Raw genomic sequence first — 12,844 nt, 5'->3', positions numbered from 1 at the left:
CTCTAGAACCTGCTCCTCTCTCGCACTCTAGATCCTGCTTCTGTCACACCTAGAACCTGCCCCTCTTACACACTAGACCCTGCCGCTCTCACACTCTAGAACCTGCTCCTCTCTCGCACTCTAGATCCTGCCTCTCCTTCTCTCTAGAGACTGCTTCTGTCACACCTAGAACCTGCCCCTCTTGCACTCTAGAACCTGCCCCTCTTGCACTCTAGAACCTGCCCCTCTTGTACTCTAGAACCTGCCTCTCCCTCACTCTAGACCCTGCCTCTCTCGCATTCTAGAACCTGCTCCTCTCTCGCACTCTAGATCCTGCTTCTTTCACACCTAGAACCTGCCCCTCTTACACACTAGACCCTGCCTCTCTCACACTCTAGAACCTGCTCCTCTCTCGCACTCTGGATCCTGCCTCTCCTTCTCTCTAGAGACTGCTTCTGTCACACCTAGAACCTGCCCCTCTTGCACTCTAGAACCTGCCCCTCTTGCACTCTAGAACTTGCCTCTCCCTCACTCTAGACCTGCCCCTATCGCACTCTAGAACCTGCCCCTCTCACACTCTAGAACCTGCCACTCTCTTGCACCCTAGAACCCGCCCCTCTCGCACTCTAGAACCTGCTCTTCTCTCGCACTCTAGATCCTGCCTCTCCCTCACTCTAGATCCTGATTCTGTCACACCTAGAACCTGCCCCTCTTGCACTCTAGAACCTGCCCCTCTTGTACTCTAGAAGCTGCCTCTCCCTCACTCTAGACCCTACCTCTCTTGCACTCTAGAACCTGCTCCTCTCTCGCACTCTAGATCCTGCCTCTCCCTCACTCTAGATCCTGATCCTATCACACCTAGAACCTGCCCCTCTTGCACTCTAGAACCTGCCCCTCTTGTACTCTAGAACCTGCCACTCCCTCACTCTAGACCCTGCCTCTCTCGCACTCTAGAACCTGCTCCTCTCTCGCACTCTACATCCTGCTTCTGTCACACCTAGAACCTGCTCCTCTTACACACTAGACCCTGCCTCTCTCACACTCTAGAACCTGCTCCTCTCTCGCACTCTAGATCCTGCCTCTCCTTCTCTCTAGACTGCTTCTGTCACACCTAGAACCTGCCCCTCTTGCACTCTAGAACCTGCCCCTCTTGCACTCTAGAACTTGCCTCTCCCTCACTCTAGACCTGCCCCTATCGCACTCTAGAACCTGCCCCTCTCACACTCTAGAACCTGCCACTCTCTTGCACCCTAGAACCCGCCCCTCTCGCACTCTAGAACCTGCTCTTCTCTCGCACTCTAGATCCTGCTTTTCTTGCACTCTAGGACCTGCCCCTCTCGCACTCTAGAACCTGCTCTTCTCTCGCACTCTAGATCCTGCTTCTCTTGCACTCTAGAACCTGCCCCTCTCACACTCTAGAACCTGCTCATCTCTCACTCTAGAACCAGCCCCTCTCTTGCACTATAGATTCTGCCTCACTTGCACTCGAGAAGCTGTCACACTCTCTCACTCTTGAACTTGCCCTCCTCGCACTCTAAAACCTGCCTCTCACACTGTAGAGCCTGCCTTTCTTGTGCTCTAGAAACTGCCTCTAGAACCTGCCTTTCTTGTACTCTAGAACCTGCCTCTCACACTGTAGAAACTGCAACGTAGAGGCGTGGCTAGGTTACACTCTGCGCAAAACCAATATTCGAGTAGTAACAGGACCAAATATCTTCAGAGTTGCTCCAGGGAACAAAATGGAAACGGCCACCCACGTTCCAACAATCCTCTGTGACTAAGGAGCGCCCAGTGGATGAACAATAAACAAGATATCGTTCCGAGCAAAGAACAATTGACATTCAAAGTTAGATCGTATCAAACTATCCGTCCAATAACATTTCCTAATTCAAGGTGTTCTCAAAAAGTTATCTTCTTTATTTTCTTGTTTCCTTTATTCTTATCACAATTCTAGACGTATTACACATAACTTCTTGGTGGTAAGGTGGTATAGATGACATCACCAAATGTAGCCAATAGTCCATAATGGACCGAGGATGACGGCAGGAGCACTCTCCTTTTTGTGAACTCATTCTACCTACACTTACCTGGACCAGACTTTATGTCCGATTGAGAATTTTATTCACACAATACGTCAGAACGCTGAAGGATATATACCGTATATGACATATATATTTTTTAGATCCGTGTTATATGGGATCACACACAGGTTTTACCTGGATTGTGGTGAATTTGTCTACTGAGATTTGTGTTTGCCCTGAGGAAGTCGTCGGGTCATTCTTCCCCAAAACAAAACACGTGTCGGCTATTGGCTACATTTGGTGATGTCATCTATACCACCTTAGCACCAAGAAGTTATGGGTAATACGTCTACAATTGTGATAAGAATAAAGGAAACAAGAAAATAAAGAAGATAACTTTTTGAGAACACCTTGAATTTGGAAATTTTATTGGACGGATGGTTTGATACGATCTAACTTTGAATGTCAATTTGTTCTTTGCTCGGGAACGATATTTTGTTTACTGTAGAAACTGCCTCTAGAACCTGCCTCTCATACTGTGGAACCTACCTCTAATACCTGCCTCTCTCACACTTTAGAATTTGCCTCTAGAAGCTGCTCTCACACTCTAGAACCAGCCTCTAGAACGTGCCTCTCTTGCACTCTAGAAACTGCCTCTCCCACTCTAGAACCAGCCTTTAAAACCTGCCTCTCTTGCACTCTAGAAACTGCCCCCTCTCACTCTAGAACCTGCCCATCTTGCACTCTAGAACCTGAATCTTTCTGACTCTAGAAACTGCCTCTGGAACCTGCCTCTCTTGTTCACTAGAACCTGCATCTCTCTGACTCTAGAAACTGTCTCTAGAATCTGCTTCTCTCACACTCTGGAACCTGCCTCTCTCGCACTCTAGAACCTGAATCTTTCTGACTCTAGAAACTGCCTCTGGAACCTGCCTCTCTTGTTCACTAGAACCTGCATCTCTCTGACTCTAGAAACTGTCTCTAGAATCTGCTTCTCTCACTCTCTAGAACCTGCCTCTCTCACACTCTAGAAACTGCCTCTGGAACCTGCCTCTTGCACTTGAGAACCAAGCTCAGCCTTACCCTAGAACGTCAACCATGTGTCCTGCTTTACAAAGCGATTCTGTCGTGCACAGCAGAGACCTGTCCCAGGTTAAAACCCAGATCTATAAGATAACTCAAACAAAGGGGGGCCCTGGATTGATGCATAGGCAGAGATTCCGGGGAAACAACTACATGTAACTAAGAGACAAAACAAACTGCCTGGATTTTTTTTTCTCCTTTGGCGGAGTATCTCGCCATATTTGGGGGATGCTCACCTCATCATCCACGTAGTCATACAAAGTGTGTGTATCTAACCGTCAGGAATATTAGGAATCAAACGTCAGACATGATTTTATAGTGCTGGGGTAACTAGTTAGTATGGAGGAGTCTCGTTTTTTATCGGAATTAACCAGACAAATCGCTCCACCAATCAAGAACGGCCATGCACCACATCCCACAGAATCGAGAAAGAGCTGTCTATCTGTCAATCCTTTCTGTCTCAATGCTAACTAGTTATGCAACCCCCAGCACTATAAAATCATGTCTGACGTTTGATTCCTAATATTCCTGACGTTTAAATACACACACTTTGTATGACTCCGTGGATGATGAGGTGAGCATCCCCCAAAACATGGTGAGATACCGCGCCAATGGTACAACCCTGATCTAACCTGCTCTAGATTGGCTGTCGAATGTTGTTCAAGAATGTCAGCCAGAACCACTCTAGAAAACAAACCTGTCCTTCTCTAGAATCGGGTCTGTTGTTCTCTGGGTAGCAAGTCCATCCTGCTCTAGAAAATGTTTTTTTCAACTCCAGAACATGGGTCTGCCCCTCTACAAAGTACCACACGTTCTTTCTCTGTAACATGGCTCTACCCTGCTTCAGACTGCAGATCTGACGCGCTCTGGAACGCAGGGCAGCCTCCTGAAGAACATCGGTCTGTCTTGCTCTAGAACTCGGATCTTCCTCACTGTGGGATGTGGTTTGTTCCAGAGATTCCATTGTTTTCCACTGATACGATCCTTTTTCCAGGATTGACAAGGTTCTGAGACTCCTTCCTCAGAGGGGTCCCCTGGTGACTCCTTCTCCAGCTTCTGGGGGGTCTCCACCCTTGGGAAGGGTGTCTTGACCCCTTGGAGGGAAGACTTCCCTTGTACTCTGGAATGTCCCATGAACAGACGCTTTAAACACTTCAAGCTCCCAAAAAGGTGGAGCTTGGGGAATGGTAGTAGAACTGGACCACTGGTGGGCCGGATCACCTTCATGCGCTGCCTGGTGGCAGAACTGGGCCCCTGAGGTGCCGGATCAGGTCCACGGGCCACCTGGTGGCAGAACTGAATGCCTGGTATGCCATATCAACCTCACGCGCCGCCTGGTGGCAGAACTGGACCCCTGGTGGGCCGGATCACCCTCACGCGCCGCCTGGTGGCAGAACTGAACCTTCTGCTGTGCCAGATCACCTCCACTCGCCACGGTGGAAATGACCCCTCCCACAGGAGCGGATCCACCTTGAAACCTACAGAGAGAACCCTGCAACAGGCGCTCAACTCACTGAGAGGTCTCTTACACGGAGAGGGGTTGGTGCCCGCGTCATGAGATGGGCCAAGACTGCCGTCCCCTGGTGTAAATTACGGCTCCAGACCCCTGGTAGGGTGGAGCCTGGCAAGGCCATCTTGTGCTTTTCATTGGCTGGTGAGAAGTAAGAAAATACCTTACTGAACGTTACTGGGGTCAAGGCGAACTCCAAGTCAGAGAAACTGCAGCTGGAAACGCTTTGCATTTCTTGCAGTGGTATTGTAAGAGAGATCATAGTCTGCCCTCTGCTGCTCAGAAAGGGGGACTGCAGCTTTAGAGGGTCACAGTGCCACTCACCGAGTAAATAGATCAATCTCTGCCCTTGACGCTGAGAAATGGATCTGTAGCTTCCTAGAGAGAAAAGCGACCAAACTCTGCCCCTGGTGCTTAGAAATACAAGAGCGAGTTTAAGGGCTCTCGCAGCTCTTTAGGAAAGGAAAAAGAGATGACACGCTGGCTTCTGGCGCTCAGAAATGGAACTGCAGTTCTGGAGGCTCACATGTCTGGTACTGGGAAAAGAGATTAGGCCCTGCAGGATGGTCCTGAGAAATGGAAATGCTAATGTAGAGGCAGTCAAAAGAGATCAAACTGCGCCCTCTGGTGTTGGGGAGTGGAACTGCAACTTCAGAAGACCTCACAGCTCCTCCTTTGAGTAAGAGAGGCCACGCTGTGTCTGGTGCTCAGAACTGAAACCGAAACTTTAAAAGCTCTTTCAGCTTTGACTCTGGGGGGGGGGAAAGAGAAATCAGGCCCTGCCCTTTGGTGCTGAGAAATGGAACTGAGGCTGCAGAACGCCTTCCAGCTCTTGATGCATTCCACTCTAAGCCCTCTGGTGCTGGGAAACGGAACTGCAGAATAGAAGGCCTTCGGCCCCTCCTGGAGAGGAAGCTCCATCAAGCTCTGCCCTCTGGTGGTGCAATACAGGATCGCTGCTGTAGAAACTCTAGTGCACAAGATGTGAACACTGACATCTAGTGGCGAGATTTGTAACTGCAGCTAAAGGCTAGTTTGCTCCAATATTACCTGCAGTCATGTCTCCTGTTTGGTTGACCTATCTCTTTCATTTTTACCTCTTTCAAACAGAAGGTACCTTCCCAAACACGAGGCATGACCTAGGAAGTCAGTGCAGACAGAAGTCACAGATTGAACACTCCCCAATTAAAAAACTAAATACAAAACAAAGGCAGTGATTGTAACCAACTGGCGCTGTTCCCTCCGCTCTTAATCCCACAAAATTAAAACATTTAAGGACTGAACGTAAAGCATCAGTGGAAGAAAAAAGGCAAACCTCCCATCAACAGGTAGGGTGTAGACTTTGGCAACGGAGAAAAGTTTTGCAAGGCCTGATAGGAAGCCCTTATCCCTATTAAATGCCCCACCCACCTCTGGGGTTCTTATATCAATTGCTGCGAGAAAGCGACAGAAAAACACCCCACGCGCAATCAGCTGAGGATGAAAAGGCAGATGGAATATGCCCCCCACCTGGAGGGCTGGAGCAGTGTATTTATCATTTTTGAGGGAAAATGTCCCTGGCAGGCCCTTCCTCTGTCCACATGTCAGTACCTCCAAAGGGCCTCTGTCATTCTTGGAGCTGACAAGGGTTGGTGTTTAGGCATTGTTGCGGACACAGCGGCATGCTTTCTCTGTGGGGAGAGCCTGTGCTGGGTCCTCTTCCTCCAAGAGCGTGGGAGAAGCCTCATGCGGGGAAGGCATGTGTGAGATTCTGTGTGTGGACTGTCTCTTTCTGGAGAGTGAGCATGAGGCCACCATCTCTGATGACGTGCTGTCCAGGCATCTGTCTGTGCGTCTTTGTCTGAGTCCCTCCATAGTCATCGAAGAGGGGATGATCACCACCATTCTTCTCTGAACAGACTGGTGAGCAACTAGGTGTCTCTTTCTAGAGAGACAGCTCCTCAAAACCGTTCAGTGGGTTTAGGCGAGTGAAGGACACCACTATGTCTTAATGAGTGACCTGCAGTCTCTCTCTAAAAGGCGCTCGGTGAGGCATCTCCGAGACCAGCACTGAAGTCGAATGGGTCTCACGTTGTACAAACTGATTGGCTGTGTGGACGGATGAAATGGCGAGAGTCTCCCATGCTTGGCCGCATCACTCCCTCTTTACATCGCCTGAAGAAGAGGCTCAGTTGTGGTTCTCTGGGTCTTCCTCATCGAACGACTGCACCCCGGAGGATGTGACATCCGAGACCTTGCGGCTGAGGGCTGCTGGCTCGGGCTCCTCACGAGGCGAGAGGGACTCCAGGTCCCGGCACACTGCATCGTCTTCCTCAGGTGAGGGCTTCTTGGAAATCAAGGGTGTCTCGTCTAGGGTGGGTTCGGGCTCCTCTGCCTCCTCCTGGGCGACCTCGGGGAAGGTGGTGCTAGGGTCAGGGAGGGAGGAGGGCGAGGGCTGGCTCTGCCACACCTCGCTGGCCCCCATGGCGGCATTCTGCTGGAGGACCTGCTGCTGCAAGCTGTTGTGCACCAAGAAGTGTTGCTGTTGCAAGCTCTGTTGGTTCTCCTCGTAGCTCTGCCCGGCACAGGAGCCCGCAGCGGGTGATGCGATGAGAGACTGGTCACTGGCCTCCCAGGCATCTGACGAGCCCAGGCAGTACATGCCCTGGGAGACATACGAGTGGGGCCAGCTTCCCGACTGGGTCTGCACAAGGTTATCTGCAGGGAGAAAAGAAGGAGACAGTGAGAAAGCATTAGAGCCAGGTGGACAAAAGATGACGTCTCAGCTTATCCCATACCAAAGCTGATGGCATGTGTGGTGGGCCGCGGCCAGGAACCAGTGGCCACTGGTATCTGGTGCTGTGCCTGCTGGAATAGCATGCACGGTGGGCCGCGGCCAGGAACCAGTGGCCACTGGTATCTGGTGCTGTGCCTGCTGGAATGGGATGCGTGGTGGGCCGCGGCCAGGAACCAGTGGCCACTGGTATCTGGTGCTGTGCCAGGTGGAATGGGAGAGAGCAAGGTGGACAAAGAGATACTGTTGAAGCCAGGGAGCTCAAGCAACACCATCACAGACAAGTCAAATGGATGGGATGATCCTTCAGACCACCTAAAGGGAGTAACAATTTTTTTAAACGTGATTGTCATAATATATTTTCAATAAATGAAGATTTTTTAGGCCACAAAGTTCAACCATAGAATCAATCAGAAGTGGGCACTGCACTCTAGTTGAAGAGTCCACAGTTCCAGCTCGGGATGCTTAAAAAAATATGGTAAGTTCTCCTTGGGTCATAAATTCAATGACCCAGGAGACTTCCTGTGTTTTTTTAATGTTGCTGAGGGGCCGCTGCACTCCCTGCAGCCCCCATAACATTAAAAACAAGCATTTGCAATGCAATAGGTCTCGCATTTACAAGAGTTTGAGCTATCGGCATTGTAAATGACAATGCCTTTTATTTAGGTTGTTTTTAAAATAGAGATATATAAGGCATTGTCGTTTACAATGCCAATAGCTTAAACTCTTGCAAATGCAAGACCTATTGCAATGCAAATGCGTGCTATAAAATGGTTTAGAAAGCGTTATGGGAGCTCTCCTGCCTGCTACAGCAGGCATGACAAAGCTATTTGAGAAATTAGTGCTCGGAGGCTGTAAATAAACCCTCCCGAGTAACAACACATGTAACAGGTTCTGTTGCCATGGGAGGTTACAAAATGAGACGGTACTAAGAATGGACTACTAATACTTTTGACCAATGAACAGCCACAATTTACAGCGGACAATGACAAGTCAATGAAAAATATGGGTGGAGAGTGGGCGGGGCTTTGAGTCTATACCACAATACAGCATGCCTCGTAGAGCAGTGCATGCGTTGCCCAGGCTCGACCAAAAAATGGCAAAACAATGAAGTAATACTATCACAAAATGGGCCACATAATGCCGCATTATTTGACCTTCCCCTGCCGCATAATCCCAGTGGCTTTGGGCCTAGGTTGCTAGGATACCCTAGATGTTTGTATCTGCCAGCCTCAAACGGCCCCTAAAGGCATTCGCCTTGGCAAGAATATACTAAAATTGAAGATTTAAAAATGTTCTCTAAAGGTGAAGGATTGTGAACCTAGCGGCTAAAAATTAAGCATGCGTCCTTGGCTTGATTTTTGGAAGTAGCTCAAGCATAACAAACAGAATTATCACATGTACAAGGGTGGCCTCAGTTGAAATGCCAACGAAGAGAGCAGGCATTAGAATCGACGAGACCTTTTGGCTATGCCAATGCGCTGTTTCTTGTGTGATTTTACATTTGGAACTAGTTATTAAAAGGAAAACACTGTGTCAACATTAAAATATGAGTTTTGGAAATGATTACTCTCATGACATCTGATAAGAAGGCGCAGACCTCCATCCACAACTCAAGTCATTGTATTCCAATGGCTCTTGGGTGCAGCCGTTCGTGAGGCGGCTGCCACCATCAATACTGGGCCCTGACCACTGTAGTGTGAAACCTAGACTCATCCACCCATCTCAGTAACCTGCAGAAATACATATTGCCTCTAATATAAGCCTGACTGCTTTTCCCCAAGCTACCAGAGGGTTAAGCACAGGTTAATTTGGGGTTTGCTAGTGTTTCACCCTGACAGAGATTGGGGTTGCTGCTTGAGTAGGGTTTCACCCCCTGTTAGAAATGGCGATTTCTGGTTGGCTAAGGCTTGCGCCAAAGTCAGGCAGAAACCACCACTCTAGTCAGGGCAAGGAAGTTACAAGCCAAAGATAACCCCTGCTCACCCCCTTGGTAGCTTGGCACGAGCAGTCAGGCTTATCTCTGAGGCGATGTGTAAAACGTTTGCGCGCGCACCCAGCAACAACCCCCAAGGCCCACCACAAAGGAAACTCCACACAAGGTATTATATAAAAATAGCCTTTGTATTACCAAAACACATTAGATAAAAACACACACTCTACAATGTGCCAACAGGCACGGGCAGAATTTACAAGGGATTATATGTACAGGGGACAGGGCCACATGGACCACTGTCAGGAATTAGCACTTTGTAGAAATTAGCACATAGGATATACAATACTGTAGTACAAAATAGCAAATGTAGCACACAACCAGTAACTACTGGTATCAGGTAAGTACCACCTACGCAACCCTAACCACCTTAGGAAAATATTACGCAGGGAATCAGGACCTCACTAGTACCACCTGTACTAGGAAGACAAACAACCACCTAAGTATCACAATACCTGTAGGGGTCTGAGCACATTACACATGATGCATCGTAACACATTCAGAGGTGTAGGGAAGGAAAACACATGATGCATAAAATACATTCAGAGGTGCAGGAAAACACTATGGCACCAAACTCGCATTAGCCACCCTCTGTGGCAGTCCCTAGGCCAACTGGCCTTGTCGGGGCAAGGACGCCCTGTGTCACAGTGTCAGGGGAAGGCTGCGCAGGCTGCGCAAGCTAAAGTGTAAAGGGGGGCACAACCTACACGTTGCAGCTGCCCACTAAGTGCTGGGCAGCTGGGAAAAGGAGCATGGGCACCACTGTGCCTTGAACACGAGCCTGTCCACCCTGGAAGCCTTCTAGGCTCTGAAAGAAGGATGCCCCCAAAACAGCGTGGGAGCCTCGTGGGCTCTAAACAAACAATGTGCCCCGTCGTGGGAGCCTTCTAGGCTCTAGAACAAATATGGCCCCTTGGGAGTCCCTCTGGACTCTAGACAAATTATGCCCTCGTTGGAGCGCACGAGCGCTCTAAAACAAATCTGCCCCCAACGATGGAGCCTCTCTGGGCTCTAGGCGGAAATGAGGGGGGGGGGGCAAACGGTGGAGCTTCCTAGACAAACAATCTGCCCATGTCGTCGGAGCCTAACGCGGGGCTCGGAACACCAATTTGCCCAGTCGGTGGAGCCTCACTCGGGGCTCTAGGCAAAGCGGAATAATGGCCCCAAAAGAACTTGCCCCCTCGGTGCAGGGTATGGAGGAAGGATACGGAGGAGCTCTACGGGAGCTCCTCACTCAGCCAGCACTCACCGGACAGACACGGGACTCCTCACGGCGGAGGCACCTCCTCCGGGGTAGGCGCGGGGCTCTCCCCTCCTCACGGGAGCCCCGCCAACCACTGCTGCTTTTCCTCCGGAACTTCGGCGCCGTCCAGCGCGGGGTGAGCTCCCGCCTGGGTGGGGGACACGGCGCTTTTCCTCCAGAGTGCCCCGGGGCGCAGGGTAGGCTCCTGCCTGCTCCGGGGCTCGAAATTAGCCGCGAGGGTTCGGTTGGAGGTGGGGTAGGCTCCCGCCCTCATACTTCCGGTTGTCCCGGAGTCCCACCCCCGGCCTGCCTGACTTCCTTCGAGCCCGGCCGCGGCGGTGACTTCCAAATCTCGGCGATAAGAGGGGTAGGCTCCCTCATAACCAGGGATATATGGCGGGGTGGGCACCCGCCGTGGAAATAACACAAATAAGCGGGGTGGGCACCCGCCAACACGGCAAAATAGCAGGGAATCCCTACGTCGGGGTTCCCTCGCTAATAATTGCAGCTCCGCGCTGCTGGCCACAAATAAAGCGCTCCTAGCGCTATAAGTGAAAGAAAAGCGCTTCCAGGCGCTTTAGCAAGACCAGCAACCAAAAGTCCTGGCAAAGTTCTCCTGGGTTATGCAGCAAGGCAGGGGGGGGCAAGGCTGGGCCCAGAGCCAGCTCACTGGGCCTCCAGGCAGGGAGGTAGTCCAAGTGGCGGTCCTCTGGTCCAGCAGCAGCAGCAGCCCCCCTCAGGCAGGATCCTGGAAGAGAACAGTTTCTGTGGGGACACAGCCCCATTTTTATACAGGCAAACCCTTTGTTCTGGGTTCAGGGTGAGGGGGAAAACCAGTCGCAGCTGGTTGGGGAGCACCCTTGATGTGCTCAGCCCCTCACTCTATTCACTGGCAGGGCTAGGGTCATCAGTCGCACCACAGGGGGCGGAGCCAGCATTGTGTGGGGAAAGCCCGGCCCTATTCAGGACCAAGGTGCACTCCTCCCCAGCCATCAGCATGCTAATCTCACACTCACCACTGGGGCAGACCCAACCAGACTCCTGGAGCCGGGCTCACCAGCCAGCTCCAGCCAATCACACGCCAGACACCTTTTACACTAATATGCCAACTCCTAGAAGTGGCACTTCCGCACATGACATAATCACGCATTATATATCATTGCGAAGCATTCGATCACACGAGTCCGCACATACCAAACTCGGGCCTGCACACTCCACGCATCAGGAACTACTAGGGACACATACATTCCCCATGCATTCCTATGGGAGGGCAGGCCTATCTCACCAAATGTACTCCGAGTGCACACGCACTTTCCTCTGGGACACAGGGAAAGTGCGCAGAAACCAAAAATCACTACCACCAGGTCACCAATAAAAGCAAAAAGTTCAGGGGTGAACCTGCCAGAAGGGCCAAGTCCAACACCCCCTCAACTAGTAACCCCATCTCCAACAGAGGATATTTGTCCTTTTTCAGTAGAGGAATGTTTCTGCTGTACTAGCCAGTTTGGACGCCTGCATTTCAAGGGACAAATTACAATCTAATCAGATGTCCATCAGCTGAAGAATAATCCGGGCAGGAGCCCATTTCATCAGGTTCATTTAAGCACAGTGTCATTCATAACCGAAATATGTGAGGATTTCTTAGACAACCCTAAGACCAACTGTGTGTCATTGGCGCATCACGTAGAATTTCAGCTCCTTTTGATGTAAAAGCTGGGCTACAGGACGCAGAAAGGTGTTAATAAGCATGAGGGAAAGAATAGACCCTTGTGGGCCACTGCAGTTAAGGACTCTGCGGCTGGCCGAGGCCCCCGCAGGCGGCCACTAGAGAGGTCAGCACTCTAGTGTCACCTGGGCACCCCACACCCCTGCCCCCTTCAGGGGCAGGGACTCTGGGTGGAGTCCCCCCAGCCTGGTTGCGGCGCACGAGGGGAGTCACTTCCTGGGCGCCAGGATTTGGGAAGGGTATATATCCCTCCCCCACCATTTTGGCGCCCTCTTTTGCGTGCCTGATACGCCATCTTGTGGGCCCTGCTGGGGAGTGCTGCTGAAGTCTTCAAGGAGGGATTGCAAGGTTAGTTATCATACCCTCCTCTGGTGGGACCTTTTGGGGTCCCACCACGTGGGCCATTGCCCATGTGGAACCCCGTCCCAGTTACAAGTTCCCGGTACGGCCCCCGCGGGAGCCCCGCTTGTTCGGTACCTGTAGGGGTTGGGGCGAGGGAGCAGGACCAGGGGCAGG

General features: G+C 51.0%; 1 protein-coding gene across 1 annotated transcript in view; it reads right to left on the bottom strand.

Moving 5' to 3' along the window:
- Positions 1–3,645: 3,645 nt before the first annotated feature.
- Positions 3,646–12,844, bottom strand: part of FAM131B (family with sequence similarity 131 member B) — a 381,150-nt gene continuing 371,951 nt past the window's right edge. The window contains exon 7 of the mRNA XM_085620344.1: positions 3,646–7,290. Coding sequence (XP_085476470.1) covers positions 6,761–7,290 — 530 coding nt within the window. The 3' untranslated portion in view covers positions 3,646–6,760. The remainder of the gene's footprint in view (positions 7,291–12,844) is intronic.

This window comes from Triturus cristatus, chromosome 7 (assembly GCF_964204655.1).
Source record: "Triturus cristatus chromosome 7, aTriCri1.1, whole genome shotgun sequence".
Classification (NCBI taxonomy): Eukaryota; Metazoa; Chordata; class Amphibia; order Caudata; family Salamandridae; genus Triturus; species Triturus cristatus.
The sequence above is the reverse complement of the archived record's forward strand: the minus strand, read 5'-3'. Positions and strand labels throughout refer to the sequence as shown.